This window comes from Colletotrichum abscissum (assembly GCF_030869225.1).
Source record: "Colletotrichum abscissum strain IMI 504890 chromosome Unknown Scaffold_18.1, whole genome shotgun sequence".
Taxonomy (NCBI): domain Eukaryota; kingdom Fungi; phylum Ascomycota; class Sordariomycetes; order Glomerellales; family Glomerellaceae; genus Colletotrichum; species Colletotrichum abscissum.
This window is the reverse complement of record NW_026850076.1, coordinates 436321-454441: the sequence shown is the minus strand read 5'-3', so window position 1 is coordinate 454441 and position 18121 is coordinate 436321. Positions and strand designations below refer to the sequence as shown.

Sequence of the window (18121 nt, the reverse complement as noted above, 5' to 3'; positions counted from 1 at the left end):
TTGTGCTGACAATAGTCGAGGCAGTAATACTAGTTACGGTATCGTGACTTTAATAGCTTGTTAGAAGCCATGTCCTTGAGTCGTAGGCGAGGGCAAAGATTCGGTAGTCGGTGATACTCTTGCTGAGAATCTCCATCAAACGCCTAGGACACTATACCTTCAACTAAAGCAGCAAAATAGTATCACTCAAATAACGAGGTTCGATCCTAGATTTCAACGGCTAGATACGGGTTTGAATGGTTTACATGCTATCTAGAATGCAATCCAGCTCTAAGTACATCCACTGTTAGCTGGAATACGGTCTCGTATTCACCGTGATACCCGCTTCTCTCTTCTCAAGAGCATAAACGCGAAGAAATAGATGCTGAGATAGAACCGCGAATAGGAGGAATCCATATTTCCAGACAAAAGCATTAACAACAGATCACCAAGTTTAGTTTTGCAGTGGATAAAAGGTGGTATAATAGGTATAGAAGATAACAAAGGCTTGCGATAGGGTGGCCCATATTCAACAGCCGCCGTAAAGCGACCCCAGAACATAAAACCTCGCCAACCATGCAAAAGTAGGTGACACGACCCCGCTGTTTCCGTGTCCTCGCATCATTAGTTCTTTACTCCCCGACAAAACACAGTTCCACAACTAGCTCGCTCGCGCATGTAATTTGATTGATATCGTAAGGTTGCTGAAGCGTTTAGACGTCCTGGACGTTGACAACGTCGCCGTAGCGATCGACAGCGACCTCCTTCTTCTGGATGGAAGCCTTGACTGGCTTGTCGGCAGCGAAGATGTGATCGAGCTCCTCGAGCTGTTTCAGATGAGTCAGCACATGCTTTGAAAAGGTCACTACACTTAATCTGGATACTTACGGTGCGGCCCTTAGTCTCGGGAATGAAGACGTAGATGACAGCGGTCTGGACTGCGTCCCAGATGGTGAAGATGATGTAAGTCTTCCAGGCAATCTTCTCCATGGAGACGGGCCAAGCGAACTGGTTCAGGAGACCGGCGGCGTTGACAGCCAAGTTGGAGAAGGCCATACCCTTGGCGCGCATCTCGAAGGAGAGCACCTCGACGGGGTACAGAGCCTGGAGGGGCGTGATACCGACCGAGTAGACTGAACCGAAGATGAAGATCATGGCCAAGCAAGCCTGGGACGCGGCCGGGTTGTCGAAGATGGGGGCACCACTGTCCGTTTCACCGACCTGAGACTTGGACAAAATACCTGAGGCGACAGTCATGCCGAGCCAAACAATTGTGCAAGCGGTGAAAGAGAAGAGCAGTAGGGGACGACGACCGACTCTATCAACAAGCAAAGCACCGCAAATGGCGCACAGGAACTGCTGGCAAGAGTTGATGAGGGTGATGTTGGCTTGCTGGATGGGGTGGGTGTAGCCGGCGGTGTCGAGAACGGATCCGAGGAAATACGACAGAACAGCGTTGCCGGCCCACTGACCGAAGATCGAGATACAGACGTTGCAGGAGAGACGGTAGACAGAAGCGCGGTTGCGGAACAGCGCACGGTAATCCCACCAGCGCTTGTCGGCACCGTCCATGTTGAGGAGCTCTTCATACTCGTGTAGCTGGAGCTTGACCCATGGAGAGTCGGGGTTGCCATTTCCGTGGTACTTGGCGAGTACTTCGGCAGCCTTCTCCTTCTTATTGTTGACGAATAGCCATCTGGGAGACTCTGGCATGAACATGCAGAAGATAACAATGAGTCCGGAGAAGAGAGCCTGAAGCCAGGTGATGAGGCGCCATGAGGCATCACCATCGATGTCCAGGGCTCCGCGAGCTGCACCAGAAGCAATGATAGCTCCAGAAAACCAAAGTGTATTGTATAGCGCTCCAACGACTCCGCGGTAGGCCTTGAAGAGTCGTTAACACAAGATTCTTCATCTTGTTCGATGAGTTGAGGTTGTTACTTACCGGGTGGTTGATCTCGACGACGTACATGGGTCCGGCGGATGCGGCGATGGAGACACCGAAACCAAGCAGGAATCGACCTCCCATGAATTGGCTAGTGCCATTGGCAGTTGCCTGGATGCAGGTACCGATAATGATGATGGCTGCACCGATGAACATGCCGATTCTGCGACCCCAGGTGTCGAGGGCGGGACCGACGAAGGGAAGAGCCACAACACCACCAATCTGGTACATGGAAGAGATAATACCAGCCCAAATACCGTCGTTCTTGGCGCCATAACGCTCCTTGAAAGAAGGGTTCTGAAGCAGGTTGTTGATCAAGGAACCGTCATAACCGTTCATGGTGGAACAGAAGAAACCGATGAGGGAGAAGGCGTAGATCATCAGCTGGGCTTTGGTCCAGGCACTAGGGGGCTCCTTGATCATGGCCTCGTTGAAAGCCTCGCTACCCCTGACGACCTTGGTCTGGATTTCCTTCTGCAACATCAAGACATGTTAGCTGCTGCTTCCAAAATCAGTTGTGCGGGGCTCGACGGTAAAAGTCACTGCGACTTGCCTTGTCGGAGTCATGGTCGTGGGCGTGGACAGTGTCCACGGTATCAATCTTCTCGGACATGCTGACTGTGGACGGCACGCGGCCGAGGCGCAAGTTCCCTTTGTTGTTGGCGGAGAGGGAGTAAGCTGAGATGGCCGATCACCACAGACCAAGCTGTGTGTAATGGATCTTGGAGGCGGGAAAGTGGATGAGGGGAGGGTTGAGGATGGAAAGCTCAAGACAAAGCAGGCCAGGGATCGCGGGGACACGCCGAGGTTTTATGATTTTCGGCCTTGGAAATCACCTGCGACGGGGATGAGGAGTAAGATTCCGATGGAGAGGAAGCGGTTCTTGGTAGGAACGAACCCCAACCTTCAATTGCCCATCAATTAGTTCGGCCGTTTCGAGCCTACCACCCTTGCATGGGGTGGAAGGACGGCCCATTCCCACATGGGACCGAAAAGGCGGCTGGACTAGGGCGAATGGTCCTTGGGTTTTGCTTGTACTGGCTGGGCAGATCGTTGGTTGCACCACCCTCGTTCACGCACCCCCTACCAAACCCTTGTCCTTTCAGAATTCTCAAGCAACACCTGCGGATGCTGGGTTGCCACTTGAGCGACCGGCTACCTAGTCCAGCATCCGACTTGTGGGCACAGGACATGCGAAGAGGCGTTGCCCGAACGTAGACGCCGAAATTCGCCTTGAGCTATCAGGTCAAGCTCACCATGTTCGTCTTCTAACCTTGAAGAATTCGTCTCAGGGTGTGACACTGCTTGGCGGGTACCAGCTACTCGTTTTCTCGGTCCCGTGATGGCTGCATCGCAATCAATGTGAATGAGATGGGAGGCGTCCGGGCGGTTCGTTAAGCAAACCTTGGGGGCGGCTTATGGTTCTGGCCTGTCTGTCTGCCTTAGTGCGGAGGGAAACCCCCAATTACTCTCCAACAATGCTTCGTCCGTGCCGAGTTCTTCTGAACATGGTATGCAGGGCCTGGCGAAGGAACGCTAATGAAGGCGTGTCAACCTAGAAGCCCATCCCAGTAGACGAGACGAAACGGGCCGGCAGACGAGATAGGCCAGCTTGGCTAGTGTCTGGCGTTGACGATGTGTGCGTTGGGTTTCGATTATGGTCACCAACGTTGTCAGGCGGAGGAGCAGAAGCGTCAAGTCTCTTGTCCTGGCCGGTCTCTTCTGCTTTCACCCTCCCCGGATCAGCGGGTCGACAGGCTCCGTACCCTTGCCAGGATGTTTGCGGATGCTATGCTGCCTTGCTACCGGTTCGATGGGGCGCTGGAGAAAACGCCAAAAAAGGTTTTGCTGAATCTGGGGCAGAGTGTGTGGGCTTGTGGAGATGCTGGCCGTCTTGCCTCGAGTCGACCGGGTTGGTCTGTTGAGTCGAGCGTAAGGTGACCTATTCGGGACTTGCCCAGTTGTCTAATCGGAGATATCATTGTTGTCGTAGGCGACAACTTCTTTCGAGATCGAATCATTGTGAGCCAATTCAGGTTCCTCGGTTGCCCACCAGCAATACCTACGGATAGTCCATGGGGCGCCCGCCCGGGTCCCTGAGACCACGCAGCCGAAGACACACGAGCCCGTCGCACTCTAACGCGTTCTGTGGCGTCTGGGTTGGCTGGAGAGGGTTTAGATGGGGAAGAAAAACTGGAGGGGAGATCTGGAGAAAGGTACGCCAAACCCAACTGGGTCACAATAGCTCAGAATGAGAGGATTCACAGTCGACTCTAGCCGGGCCGTCGTTCCATGTGGTCTGAGAGCAACACCTATCGACTTTCATTTGCTGCCTCTGCAGACTGGGCATCATTGAAGCGACAGAGGACTCAGTCCTTGGGGGGAGTGTCCTGGGCTTTGCTGAGTGTTCATCCACCCCCTGTCGTGGTTTTCGTGCTCACGCCAGGGATGTATCTTACTAAGGACCGATACTCATTCCATGCCCTTACCTTGTAAGACAGCTAAAGTATTTCGCAATAGCGAAAGGTCCCGACTTCTTACTCCGTACACGCTTGTTAGCAAATTCACCAGATGGGGCTACAGTTTTGAACCAGACTACTGCGTGAAATCCGTCTAAACCAACCAAGCTCACGGACACATGTATTCCCATCTTAGTTACTTTCCATAGTTCAGCATTCCTTGAAAAGAGGAAACGGCGGAAAGGATCATAATTGACTTGACAAATGCTCCATCTGCACTTTCTGGCGCCCTCCGAGTCTTCTCCCCATTCTCTCGACAGGACGCTATTCCTATCTGGTAGACGGGCCGCCTTCCTCCGCGCTAAAATCTGCCTCAATGTGGCAGCCCAGGCCGGGAAACGCCTCTAGACTCAGACTCGGAGCTAAAGCACCCAGTCCCTGCGATCGCTGGCCCACCCACCCTTGTCATCTTGGAGCCGTTCTATTCTCATATTGGACTTTGGATGTTGCGCCGTTGGCTCGGGATGGAGAAATTGGAGTATCATGCTTTCTGAACTCGACTCTGGGAAGCGGACGGACATGTACACGCTTGCCTCCGTACTCACGCAGACGAAGGACAACCATTCAGCGTCGGCTCCTTTAATGGGTCCTCCGCGGCTGCAAGCCTCCGGCAATGGAATCCCATTCCTCCTCCTGAATTCCAGCGTATGAGAGCCGGTTCCTACGTCTTCTTGATGATCCACACTGAGTGGTGGAATCATGACCCACGGCGGAGAGCGAGGCACATGGGCGCACGCGACCCATCGGTGCGGATCTCATGTGCCCATCATCCTAGTCTACCAGTCAGTCCATTGTCCTCGCTAGCCCCCGCGTCTACTCACATCAGTCGCTATAGCCAACTCTCAACCTTGATCCTGCATCAAGAAGACTTTATTCGACGAATGGTCACAGATTTCAGCCACAACTGCAATGCGTATCCTCAAGCTGGGCTTCTTGGTGCGTTGAGCGGGCCGTGATCCAACGCCACCGTACAGTCTCCCAATAGGCTTGGGGTGAAGATTTACGGTCGGTGTGAGAAGCTCGCCCGTGATCTGTCAACAGGGTCACGGATCCGAAAGCCGCTGTCCATGCTGCGCCTCTGGTGAGTACTCTAGAGTCTAGAGCGACGTCCGATCGGCCGGGTCAACCGCATCAGCGGCCTCGAACGTGTTCCGCGATCCACATTGATCAATGTGCCAATATATTCGCTATTCGGGGTAGCCTAGTGGACAATTTCCTTTGCGCTCATCTGACAGGAAGAATAGCAGGATCACTATGGCTGACATAGCCCGTGGTACCTCGACAGCATGCGAGCGTGTAGATGGCCATGACCGTACTCATGTCGATCTATTTCGAAGCAGTAAACATGATGGAATCGATAAGAGTCAGCTACCTCAGGACGATAGATGGGTTAGCGATAGCAACTCGTGGGCTTCAGCCGATGGTGTTGCATCTCCATCTTGCCGGCAACACAATCGGAATTTTAAACAGCGGTGCGTGGATCCTCACGGACAGCTGATACCCTGGGTCATACAGGCGGGATGCGTGATTAATCACTGATTTTGCTGATCCTTCAATGGCACTCGCAAGCGAGTTGAAATTGGACCAAGTGCAAGCTGAGTTTCAAGTTCCCGACTCGTTGTAAGACGTTCTACCTTTGTCATTACCAGCAGTTGTATAGTGTACGCCTTTTCAAGCTGAGATTCATGCCAAGTAGACGAAAGCCCAGGAGGGAAAGTTGCCGCTGCAAGATCCGCACCGACAACCCGACACATCTCGGCGCCTCTGGGGTAGTGAGATGCCGTGGCACGGCGCAGCACCTATGAACAGACTGAGATGGAGAATCAAAGGCAGCCCTAATAGCCGAAGAAGAGACCAACAGAGGAAAGAGTCTTGATAAGGTGCCGAGTCCCCACGCCTAGTCATTCCGAGTCCGTCTCACTATGAACGAAAATGTGAAGATGCAGCCCCAGCACTGACTCTCCCATAAGCGGAAGAAGACACAATGCAGCATGTTACCATATGTTTTCCCCTAGATTTCGATCTGGAGACTGGCTGCTGCATGACACCCAACTTCTTCTCATGTCTTGTCCGGGGTTCCGGCATACCACACAGAGGCGACAGGCTTTCCGCGGCAAGGCTTTCCGCCAACCAGTACGCATCGGGCTCTGGTGCAGGAGGACCTTTGATGCTAATCTTGTGACCGGAGAACCCACAGGGCGGCGCTAACGGAACATCTTTCCTAGAAGAAGACCGGGGTGCCACCCTCCAGAACACCCAGAGTGTGGGTGGCTTAATTGGATCCGCGGTCCTGGGACCGTTCTCTCGGCTTCGCTAATGTGCGGATCGATAATTTGCGCGACATCCTCAATCACAGGCTTCTGAGAACGACTGTACCGGCAGGCGGGCTTCTTCTTTGCCGCTTGGAAGAGGCCAGCGAGTGGCCAAGTTGGGCATAGGGTGCAATCGAACTTGAATAACCGATATGCGAACTAACCTTTCGGTAAAGTCAAAATGCCTCAAAGGTCTTCATTTGGAAGCCCTCACTCCATATTACTTCGCACTCCTCTTACCTTTCTTCACCCAGGCAGCTAAATGGGCACTCGCCAACTACACACCCATCCGCCCGGGTACCTTGCCTTGGAGGAAGAAGTGTGGCCGTGATCCACGGAGGGGTTGCACGCATGGCAAGAAGCATAGCGCCCTGATCTCGTTGCACTAGCGGTACTGCGTGCCGTTGCCAGTCTTCAAAACCCTGTGGAGGTTGAGAGACCAAGATGCTGCCTAGTATGCAGTTCAAGGCTGCTCGCCTTGGCCGTCTGGGGTGGCCTTGCGTCCTTTCCGTAAGGTGTGCTCGTCTACCTGTTACGGGGCTGATCTTGTGTAAAGCTGGGGTTTCTCGATGTGAATTTAATAGCTGTCCACGAAGGGTTTGGGCTTGCCATGCTGCATCGGGCACTATATTTGCACTCCCAAGCTGATGATCCGAGCTTAGAAAATTTTGCTACGGCGGCATCTAAAACTTCAACAATGACCATTCTTGCCATAAAGTTAGCTGTGCCATGCTCTGAAATAGGGCTTCTAGTTGCCTCATGTTATTTGTGAATGTGCCTTCTTTGTATAACATCCTCCACTAAGCCCAGCCCTCTTGAGTTCACTCAAAAAGACTAAGCAAACATGAAATAGTGTAGGCCAAAAGGGAAGGATGATATAGACAGTGTAGACATTTGAGTGATGGCATTTTGAGTAACATCAAGAGGCTAGAGATCTCACTTATTATATTAACCACATTTAAGAGATAGCACTTGAGTCAGTAGACAGGTGGGCGAGAAGCCTGGAAGTCTCTTGTCTTGCTTTATCTGTCTCCGAACATGGTGTGTCAGTCGGTAGACTTGTCGACTTTCCTTCGAAATATCAACACTCTCAGATATGCCGCAAAAACAACTGTGAGTGACATTGCCAGACCAGTGAATAGCTGAACACCGAGATAGCTTCCAGTCAATCCCAAAATAGCGCCAGCAATTGGCGGCCCAATGAGTGAACCGATTCCTTTGAGCACAGCAACAAAACCAAGTCTCGTTCCCAGGATGCCAAGATCATCAGTTATGCTTGCTAGAACGACCGGAGCCAGAGTGACGACACTCGCGCAGAAGAAGCCATACAAAACTGCAAACGCCACGTTGCCCGCAGTGTTATTCACGCTGATCCAGTAGAAAACGGTTATGGCGGTCATGGTACAAATTCCAATATAGGTATTCAGCACACCAAATCTGTCGGCAATCAGGGAAGGCAAAATACGTCCAGGGATACCGACTGCGTTGAGTACCACAAGTAAATATTTGGCTAGAGCCGCGCCCTCCATTCCGTGCGATTGTGCGTAGCTTTGAATGTAGTAGAGAGGCTGGAAGAATGCGAGATTGCTGAAGAAGATAGCAATGCATTGAACCATATATCGAACATCCAGAAGGCCAGCGATTTCGGCGATTTCTTTCAGCGAGTTGTTCTTTGTTATCAGGGTTTTAGCACCCTTGGTCCGAGGTCGTGCCACAATCACGGCATAGCAAGACATGGCTAAAGTGACGAAACCTATCACTCGGACGGTCCACGGAAAGCCTATTCGAGGCTGCAAGCTCTCAAAAATGAGGGGATAAATGGTAGCTCCCAGACTGCTTCCAACGGTTGCCACCCCCATTGCCAACGCCCTTCGGGCTGTGAAGTAGGGAGGAACCAAGGTGATGGCGACGGTATACAGGCAGCTGGAGCCAATACCAACACAGAAGCCCTGCGCAAGTAAGAACTGATAGTACTGTGTGCTGATGCTGGTCATCATGAAGCCAAAGACGACGAGAAATGTCCCTGTCAATAACATGGATCGAGCGTAGCCGAGATCATAGAGCGGGCCAGATATGACACCACCAGCCATGAGAAAGAATACTTGGACTGAGCCAATCCATGCAATAGCTGAAGATGAATCGCTTGTGAGCAGTGTAGTTTCATAGTATGTCTGGAAAGCACCAAAGCCGTTGAGCAGACCCCTGCGTCGAGAGGCGTTAGTCGAGCACAATTGAGGTAAAGAGAAGGGACAAAGCCTCCCGGATATGAGACGCAGACTTACAGACTATTCCAGTAGAGTGCGAAAGCCGACGAAACTTGGAGCCAAGCTACCATTCCTCCATCAGTAGCTGGCGATTTTTGGACCGCGTTTCCAGGTTCTGTTGACGATCGTTCCGGGATCGGGCGCCCATCATTAAATTCGTCATCTTCCCGAAGCCCGACCGAGAACGGCTCAACCACGGGCGGTCGAGTATGCAATAACTCGTCCTTGGTCATTTTTCCGAAGCATGATCCTTCAAGATCACGGTGCAATTCTGTTGTAGTTGTAGATCAAGGTTTCCAAGTTCAGTACTCTGGTGTTGCAGTGCCGGGGTGGATTAACGGCAAAAGCGGCACCTGTGACCGGCATCGGAGAGCGGCTGTTGAACTCGGATAAAGACGGATTCAGGGTGTTTCTCCAACGCCGAAATCAAGCTCACTACTCGGATTCACGACCGCTGACACTTTAGCAGTACTACGTGTATCTCATTGAATTCATCTCTGAGTAAGTTGATAAAGTCCATTCTTTTAGCACAATATATTATTATTAATATCCTTATTATAGGGTAGTTAGTTCGAACCGTAGGTTAATAAAGAGATTAATTAAATTATATAAATTTTTATATAATAAGTATAAAAAAGAGGTTCTAACTATAGGTTAGGCTAGCTATAATAATTATAAATAGGGCCCCTAATTAGCCCTTGCGTAGTTAGCTATATGCCGCGGTCGAATTAGACTTCTAATTTAATAATTATTAAATCTTTATATATATTAAATACCACCGTTCTGCCGCTATGTTAAAATATTTATAACGCAAATTACCGAGGGTAATTAAAGTAGAAAAAAAATATTGGATGGTTAAGTATTAAGCCTACTAGACACTAACCCAATCGCAAGAACGAGATGATGTGATAAGTAGCATTGGTGTTTATGTGCTTGAACAAGTTACTAATACATACAATAGCGTACAATAATCTAAGCGAATCTTCAAGCGCACGTAACACTGTACAGGCTTCCTTGTAAGGCTTGTAATACTTTCATAACTCGACAAATTCTCTGGGCACTCTTGGAACTCTAATGACCAGATCAAGAGAGTGATCAAAAGCTTCATTTCCATGTATGCCAGCTTTCGTCCGAAGCAACCGCGAAGTCCAAGGCCGAAGGGTAAGGTCGGCCCTGCAGAACCATTATATTCATCATTACCCTTCTCATCTCGTACAAGCCAACGATCCGGCTTGACTTTCTCATCTCCTGGGAGCCCCAGGCCCAGGAACCAAAATCGGTGGCTGCTTTTCTCGAAGATGGGCTCCGCAGGCGTTCCTCGATCTCATATCCCGGCTCAGTAAAGCTTGGACCCCGGTTTGGGACAATGACGGTGGTACCCTTGGGGATGACATGGCCCAAGATGACTGTATCTTCTTTGCACTCTCGATCTTGACTGGTTGCTGTATGAGCAAGCCGAAGCATTTCCTCAATAACTGCGTCTAGGTACGGTATGTTTGCTTCGCAAATCTCAGAGTGGGTAGGAAGACGACCCTCACTACTTGCTGCGGTGTGAAAGCTCTGAATGCTTTCAAAAAGTCTCTGCTGAACTGCTTGGTCATCCGCGATGAACTTGATGCCCCCACAGAGGGTTGTGTTCGTCGTATCATATCCAGCAACAACAAAGCCGGCAGACTAAGACAATATTAGGTCAGTAAGTTATCTAGCGTCGTTCCTTCAAATTCGTCTTCCCTCAGCTCTCATGGTTTCGATCCAGTCAGGGAGAGGGTAGCCTTCCTTCTCCATGACACTGTTCAGCCTTTGTACCATCAAGTCAATTGCGGACTTAACGTGTTTGTCCTCATTGTCAATATCCCGAAGTTGTGTTTTGAATCTGTCCGATGCCTGCAGGACCTGAGCAACGAGGAAATCGTCTCGCACCGCTCTTCCCCGACGTACGCTTGGTCTCACCCCAATGACTGATCATGCAAGCTTCGGAAACCCGGTCATTACTACGCTGCCAATGTTTTCTGCCGACTGCAGCGTTGCTTAGGTCGATAAAACAAGGCAGTGTGACTTTATCATTTGAAAATTCAGGCACGAACTCACAGCCGACCACGTAGTACCGTCTATCAGAAGGGATTCTCAGGGCGCCGTGCGAACTACCGACGGAGTATCTGGGAGCAGGGAATGTGATAGCAGTTTATCAGTACGTTTAACCCAGCACTACAAACCCTTCTCGGTTGGAATTACCTAGCCATTTTGAAAAGGAGCTCTAGTTTAGATTTCCTGTTGATTTGAGTGCGGTGAGAGCCAATGTTTAGAGTGGAATTCAGAGTTTACTACAACACTTGATATGCGTGGAACTCTGCATAAACAGGGGAGAACCGGAGGAGACGATGGAGAAACCTTTCCTATAAAGCTCCGAGTTACAATAGAGAGAGATTACTTAAAACCAGCTTGGATCCGATATCCCCTGCCAGTCTGGGTGGCCTTCAGGTTGAGCTTTCCGACACATTCCCCTTCCTCATAAACGCGGGTAATGTTGCCACCACCAGCTCCTTGTGTCTTTGAAGTGGGGTTGCCGAAGAAGACTTGCGTGAAGGGAAGCTTAGAACAAACGTGGCTGGGTTTACCATCGTTCCAGTTGTAGTACTCAAAAAAACCGGATTCTCCGTTCAGTATTTTGCCTGCGGAAGATGGGAGCGTCCATTCGCCGATTACATGAGACTTTCCAGTGACGGTGTCGAGAAGAGTTCCTCTCCAGGTTGTGCCGCCAGTGTTCCACACCGTGAGATTATAGACGTGAGAATAGTCGCCGAAAATGTCAAGGGCGCAGCTAACTCCGGGACCACCATCTGCGCCCGGGGAGCAGTTCTTATGCTTGGTAGTCGTTCCTTTCTGGAATGAGGAAAAGACTGCATGGACGACCTGTCTACGTTGGTTGTCGGGACGCGGCTGTAGCCCCGTATAACCAATATCATTAACCCCGTGAAAGCCGAACTGCTGGGCAAAGTAGAAACCACTCTTGCGAGGTGCCCCTTCCATGCTCATAGGGAAAGTTATATCGCTCAATCCAGCCGAAGGTGCCTCTGAGAATGCCCAGTCATTATAGACTGAGGCCAGACCCAGAGAGGGGAGGTGGAGAGCCAGGACCGTCGCTGTGAGTTTCATAATGAGTGATTTCAAATTGTGATCGGTGCAAAGAAATAGCAGAAATGTTGGAATGGTCTCAGAGGTAAGGTATGAGAAGAATACCAAGGAAGGCGGGTTTTTACCTATATTTAAGGAACTGGGTCACAAGAAACATACCTACAATTTGACACTCCAAAATGTGAAGTTTGTGACCCAGTCACGACAGGCTTATTCTTCGTCATGCCGATTCTTGGTATAAAATGCCTCACGTTGCACTGTCTGCGGTTTAGGCAGATCTCACCAAAGTATGCTAAGGAAGCGTCGGGCTATGTTGTGAAATGGAATGTCCGGATGCATCATATTGAAGCAGACACCGGCAAGAGTTCAGCTCTGATATAGCAAGGGATAAGACATCAGTTGCTGTAGTAGGCAAAGAACCACTGATGGTCTGAAACTTAAATGGCAATTTCTGACCAGGGCCTGATAATCCGGACGCGAGCAGGGTGTCCAGACTACCTGGTGAGGTGACTAATTAGTCACTAGTCAGACTTAAAAGTCAGCTTTAAAGTTTAACTAATGACCAACCATCGTGAGAGGGCCCAGCCAGACTTGGAACATAGGGCTGTTGTGACGACGGGACTGAGCTGCTATCCAAATGAGGAGGTTACCGGGTGGTTCTCTCTTGATGTCGGGAATATCACCGAAAATGCTCTTTGCGGCATGTTTATTGTATGGAATGCCAGGTATGGGCTTCGGCCGGATGATCTGGTAAAGGATGTACAAAATCGGCAAGACCGCGGTGAAGGGGGCCAGAACGGTCAGCCATTGTATGGGATTGGTGATATCCAGCATGTTTGCCATGATTAGGATTGTCGTTTCAGTTCTTATGTGGTGAAGATCACAAGTGACTGATGTGCCCAGTATACCTTATATGTGAAATGGTAGATGGAACATCGATGTCTTACATCTTGGTGCAAAATGAGAGGTCATGGTCATGAGGTAGATTCGTTTTGCTTCAATAAGGAAAATGCCTGGGTCAGTCCTCTTGGTCGGACAGGAGTCAAACCTAAAGCCTTGCGTCGGGGGACGCCACAGTGGAAGGCTCCAACGGATCTTGTAGTTGAGCCGTCAAAGATCGGGGCGGGAGCGGAGACTAAGTCCATCTCCGGTGTCTCAGCACTTTTGTGCTGCCAAACTAGCAAGCTATTCACTTGAGACCCAGAGGTAGTCATTTCTCATGTACTGGCTTTGAGGTGTTAGGCGGGATCTCAGTCTTCACTGTTTCGCAGCTGCAGTACTTGATAGTCAATTCATGAATGTTGGAGGGCTATCATAACGATACCCTCCTACTGAGTCTCCAGGCCTTAACACCTTGATTACGGTCAGCACAGAGAAGATATTGACAGTACGAATAGAAGAACTGAAACGGAGTCGGCTTATTGCAGCTCCGACTCCGGCGGCTGCTCAAACGAAAACTTGAACTCAACATTTGAGGTTCTATTCCACTAGGATTAAATGGGCTACGGTATAAGGCATACGGGGCTGCAGCTATTAGGAAGAGATCTACAGATCTGTCTCACAGACAGCGAGCTTCATCAGCGATCGTATGTAGTTGCGTCGTCGGAATTCATTCAAATTAAGTAGCAAGTAAAGTAAGTATCTAAGTTTTCCTTTCTAGGTAGGAACCGCACAGTATGTAAGTCGCATCAAATAGCACTCGCAATGATCTTCGCAGCCGCCACCTCAGCAACACCGTACGCAGCTGTCTGGATGTGGCCAGATACAATAACGGGCACAATACTGTTGTCGACTACTCGCAGATTCTGCGTACCATAAACCCGCAGATCAGCATCGACAACCCCACCCTCAGCCTTGGGAAGAAGAGAGCAGGTTCCGACCGGGTGGTAGAAACTCGTGACCGTGTTGACGGCAAACTCACGGAACTGATCGTCAGTCAAAACATCCGGGCCAGGCTCCGTCTCAACTTCCCAGACGGCCTTGAGGGGTCCCGTCTCGGCAATCTTGCGCGCAAACTTGGCGCCCTCGACAGCAGCCTTGATGTCGTGCTCGTTGCTCAGGAACTTGGGGTCGATGATGGGCTTGCCGGTGGGGTTCGCGGGATCAATGTGCACGTTGCCCCGGCTGAGGGCATGCATGACGGTGCTGAAGATGGTAATGAACTTGCCGGAACCAGGGTATCCGGCCGCGCCCACGTAGTTTGCGTCAAAGATGAGTTCATAGTCCGGGACAGAGTCGTCTTTGAGGAACTCGAGCTTCTTCTTGTCAATGGGGTTGGTGCTGTTGCCAAACTCCGCCTCTGCAAGAGCAATGATCTCGGCCTGAGCCGATTGATTTATTTGCCCCCAATTCAGAAATCCGTATGCCGCGGTCGTGTAGTCGTAGAGAGACACCTCGCCATCGATCCACTTTTGCAGCTCAGCGGTGGCGTTAGCACCGCTGGAGTCAAAGATGAGCGCATCGAAGGAGTCGAACTCATCCTTGAGACGATAAACGTTGGACGTGCGGATATGGTCTTGGTAGTTCTCACCGACGCCAGGCAAGTCAATGAGCGGCTCAACACCGGCGGCTTTGAGCACAGCTGTCTGACCAATACCAGACAACTCGAGCAGACCAGGACTTTGAATAGAACCAGCAGACAAGATGACCTCTTTGACAGCGTTGACAACCGTGCCATCGGCCAGTGTCACACCAGTGGCAGTGTAATCGTTGCCATAAGTCTTGTTAAGATTGACCTTGACGACCTGGGCATTGGTCCTCACCTCGAGATTCGACCCTGCAAGTGGAAGATAGCTGTTGGCGCTGTAAGACCGGGAATAGTCGGTATTGTCGATGTTGGTGCCCTGGAACATGATGCCAATGGGGTTGCCGTGCATGTTACCTTCCTCGTTTATAGGAAGACCGAGCTCCGTTCCGGCTGGTTGCCATGTGTTGAGGACATCATACACCACACGGTTGTAGGTGTTACGGATGGGGCCAGAACGACCACGAGAGTCTTTGTCGGAGCCCGTAAAGTTCTCCGACTTGGTCATGGCCTCGATCATGACATCCCACGACCAGCCTCCGCTACCCATCTCGCCCCAAGCCTCGTACTCGGCCGCAGCAGCGCGGTCATAGCAAAGGTAGTTCATGGCTGACGAGCCACCCAGAACCTTGCCGCGGTTGACGGGGATCTGACGGCCACCGAGAGCGCTCTGGCCAACTGAAGTGAAGTTCCAGTCATATTGCGTCCCCAGTATTGAGCCTCTCAGACCAGGTACATTGATACGGAGCTCGTCTAGAGCAGACGGGCCAGCTTCGAGAAGCAAGACATGAGCATTTGGAAGACCAAGACTCAGGCGGGTAGCCAGAGCTGAGCCCGCTGTCCCGCCACCTACGATTATCTATCTTCTCTGTAAGCACATGCAAGGAACTTTCCCGAAAATTCGACGCGAACTGTGACTTACGTAGTCGTAAGATTGAGCTGAAGTGCAGGAAATAGCACTGAGCAGCACCAGTGCTGGCCACGTCTTGAGGAAGGGCATTCTGGGCAGCTTAATGATAACAAAGGAAGATTTCTCACTTGGCTGGGTCCAACGGATAGTCGATGCTTGGTGGTGCCATAGGGGCCATTATTGGGCGGACAAGCGCCGTAATTTGTAAGTGCGGCCTTCATTCGACTTCCAAGCCTCGAATGGCTGTTTATCGGGGGACTTACCTCCTTCTGTGTAGTAGACTTCTAGTCGAGGGATCTCCTCCGCTTCCTTGCATTACGCAGAGATTATTCATGCGTTCGCTCTGTGGAATGAAGCTCGCGGTCCATATCCTGGACGGTGAAGAACCTAACCCTGAACCAACATTTCGAAGTCTCCTGAAAATTTCGGATGCGACGTTGACCAACCAATAAAGAGGACTCACCCATGGGTTCTGCCACGTAAATAATGGCGCAGAGCACGACTACATACTGCTGCGTGTGCGTGCTATGTTAAGGTACCAACACAGACAGGGGGTTGTCGACCCTAGTCCACACTTGGTTCTTCAGTCGAGTGTGCCCCGCGGTATTAGCCTCGCATACCGTATCCGGTATCTTAATCGCCCATGGTATAATGGGATGGTATGATTCTGTGATCACTACAAGATAACTTTTAGCCATGTAATCAAAAGACCATGTTCATGATGGTAGGCTGTGTCGTAATCATAACACGAAAAGGCTAGACGGCCGGAATAGTGTTGAGAACGTTAGTTCATATCTTCCTTCGACATGGAATCGGCGATTACCACTGGACTACGCCTCGTCTGATTGGAAGTCTGGAGACATAGAGGCTATTGATGTTAACTGAGTGCTTCTTACATCTCGTCCTGTCCACGGGAATGACCCGCGAGTGGGCGGATACGGGTGGCCCCGAGAACGCTGCGCAGACACACGAAGGTCATGCCAGAACAAGCACAGCAGCTCATCGGAGGTTCTAAAGCAATAATACGCGATAAGCCGGCATGGTGGTTCCGGGTGGGCCCTTGCCAGTGGGACCAGCTTTGGATGCGAAGAATGGACGTCCACAAGGCGGCGTGGTCGGCTCTCCCCGCATGCGATAGCGATGGATGCATGCACAAGCGGTTCGATTAAGATTGATACTAAGGTGTGCCTAGCGGACGCGGAGTTACAAACGTTCGATCCCGAAAGGCGGGTCCGGGGAAGCGTCCCCCCTCATATGATGTGACGTCCGACATAAGTACATGGCTGTTCACTTGATGCGCCTGATGATCAAATCTTAGCTTTAGTGCAGATGAAATTTCGTCCCATGCTGTCGTTCTGAGATCTGATGATATCGTTATATTCTGCAATATGTTTGAGAGACAGAAAAAGACAACGTTGATGCGTATTAGGCTAAGTTTGAGGCACATAGAATGGTCAAGTCCCTTGTTTTACGAAGTCCGTTTTCCTAATGTCCACATTTGGTAACTTGGCCCGGTTTCAAGGACCAGGGTCCTGGCCTGAATATTGCAGACAATTTACCTAATGATTGGTTCCAACAGCCAAGCCGGGACACCGATACTGTAGACTGAGTTGGTTAGGTGCCATTGCTGCATGCGCCTTCTTCCTCCAGTGCATCATTACCCTTGGAACGTGGGCTTAGGACAACATCTTCCGCAGAACGCTACGAAAAGTCCTGGGAGGGGTTACGTTTCCTGGGTAGTGCAACCGTCGCTACAGTTGACAGTGATCCACCCTGCTTGGCACTGAGCATGGCACCCAAGGTAGCCCTTGCTCATGTCAATGCTGGAGTGGACACGAAGTGCTCGTGCCATTTCCTTCGTAACCAATGACTTCGAATCATGTATTTCAAGTCAGAGTCTGCACACAAAGAAGAAAGCTCATATGAGGTACCCGAAAGGTCTCAAGGAAACCTAGTACCTGAACGATTGTCTCGCGTATATGGGCCAACGAATTGAAGACCTATTTCCATTGCCGATGTCGAGCGAGCTCCTGCCAGAGTACAGAGGAAAGCAGTCTATGTCTCTGAGAACGAATACCTGGGCTATCTAAGAGCACGATGAGATCTAAGAATTGACGAGATTATTAACACGGTGTTGTTCGATGAATGATACTTCAGTACTTCCCCCGTCTCACGTTCCAGGGCCGATCGTGCCTCGGGACAGCGACGCAGGGGTCGAGATATCATCCCCTATCCAGGGCTGTGCATTGCTTTGGTATAGCAAGACCAACAAGATCCGGTCGCAATGGAGGCAAACACCGTGTTCGATGCAAGGGTACCTGGCGTGTTGTCCTTGCCGGGTTTACCTTTCCTGCGGTGGCTAAATCCATTGAAGCTACCATAGACGGCACCGCCTGCAACAGGCGAACCTTTCGTCAACATTTCTTGGTTTTTGTGTCTGTGGGCCACGGTCTGAAGGAACCAACTGCCACCCTACCAGGAAATATGATGAGACGAACTTCCTCTAATGGACCCTGCATGTTCCTTTTCCAGTGAT

General features: G+C 50.7%; 7 protein-coding genes across 7 annotated transcripts; all 7 read right to left on the bottom strand.

The window, feature by feature from the left end:
* Window positions 1-692: 692 nt before the first annotated feature.
* Window positions 693-2537, bottom strand: CABS01_08143 (uncharacterized protein; the record flags this gene model as incomplete). Its single annotated transcript, XM_060541505.1, has 4 exons — window positions 693-806; window positions 868-1863; window positions 1925-2398; window positions 2508-2537. The coding sequence occupies 4 exons, from the start codon at window positions 2535-2537 to the stop codon at window positions 693-695; spliced, it is 1614 nt and encodes a 537-aa protein (XP_060402309.1).
* A 3438-nt stretch (window positions 2538-5975) lies between these two features.
* On the bottom strand, window positions 5976-7420 carry CABS01_08142 (uncharacterized protein; the record flags this gene model as incomplete). Its single annotated transcript, XM_060541504.1, has 3 exons — window positions 5976-6242; window positions 6403-6733; window positions 6996-7420. Coding segments are annotated over 3 exons (1023 nt in total), but the record flags the coding sequence as incomplete, so codon positions are not given.
* A 381-nt stretch (window positions 7421-7801) lies between these two features.
* CABS01_08141 (uncharacterized protein) lies at window positions 7802-9252 on the bottom strand (the record flags this gene model as incomplete). Its single annotated transcript, XM_060541503.1, has 2 exons — window positions 7802-8957; window positions 9038-9252. 2 exons carry the CDS (start codon window positions 9250-9252, stop codon window positions 7802-7804), a joined length of 1371 nt encoding a protein of 456 aa, XP_060402307.1.
* An 871-nt stretch (window positions 9253-10123) lies between these two features.
* CABS01_08140 (cytochrome P450) lies at window positions 10124-10828 on the bottom strand (the record flags this gene model as incomplete). The annotated part of the gene is made up of 2 exons (XM_060541502.1): window positions 10124-10693; window positions 10751-10828. 2 exons carry the CDS (start codon window positions 10826-10828, stop codon window positions 10124-10126), a joined length of 648 nt encoding a protein of 215 aa, XP_060402306.1.
* Window positions 10829-11443: 615 nt separating this feature from the next.
* CABS01_08139 (uncharacterized protein) lies at window positions 11444-12172 on the bottom strand (the record flags this gene model as incomplete). Its single annotated transcript, XM_060541501.1, has 1 exon — window positions 11444-12172. One exon carries the CDS (start codon window positions 12170-12172, stop codon window positions 11444-11446), a length of 729 nt encoding a protein of 242 aa, XP_060402305.1.
* Window positions 12173-12588: 416 nt separating this feature from the next.
* CABS01_08138 (cytochrome P450) lies at window positions 12589-12994 on the bottom strand (the record flags this gene model as incomplete). The annotated part of the gene is made up of 2 exons (XM_060541500.1): window positions 12589-12645; window positions 12719-12994. 2 exons carry the CDS (start codon window positions 12992-12994, stop codon window positions 12589-12591), a joined length of 333 nt encoding a protein of 110 aa, XP_060402304.1.
* An 845-nt stretch (window positions 12995-13839) lies between these two features.
* On the bottom strand, window positions 13840-15675 carry CABS01_08137 (GMC oxidoreductase; the record flags this gene model as incomplete). The annotated part of the gene is made up of 2 exons (XM_060541499.1): window positions 13840-15534; window positions 15598-15675. The coding sequence occupies 2 exons, from the start codon at window positions 15673-15675 to the stop codon at window positions 13840-13842; spliced, it is 1773 nt and encodes a 590-aa protein (XP_060402303.1).
* Window positions 15676-18121: the final 2446 nt, after the last annotated feature.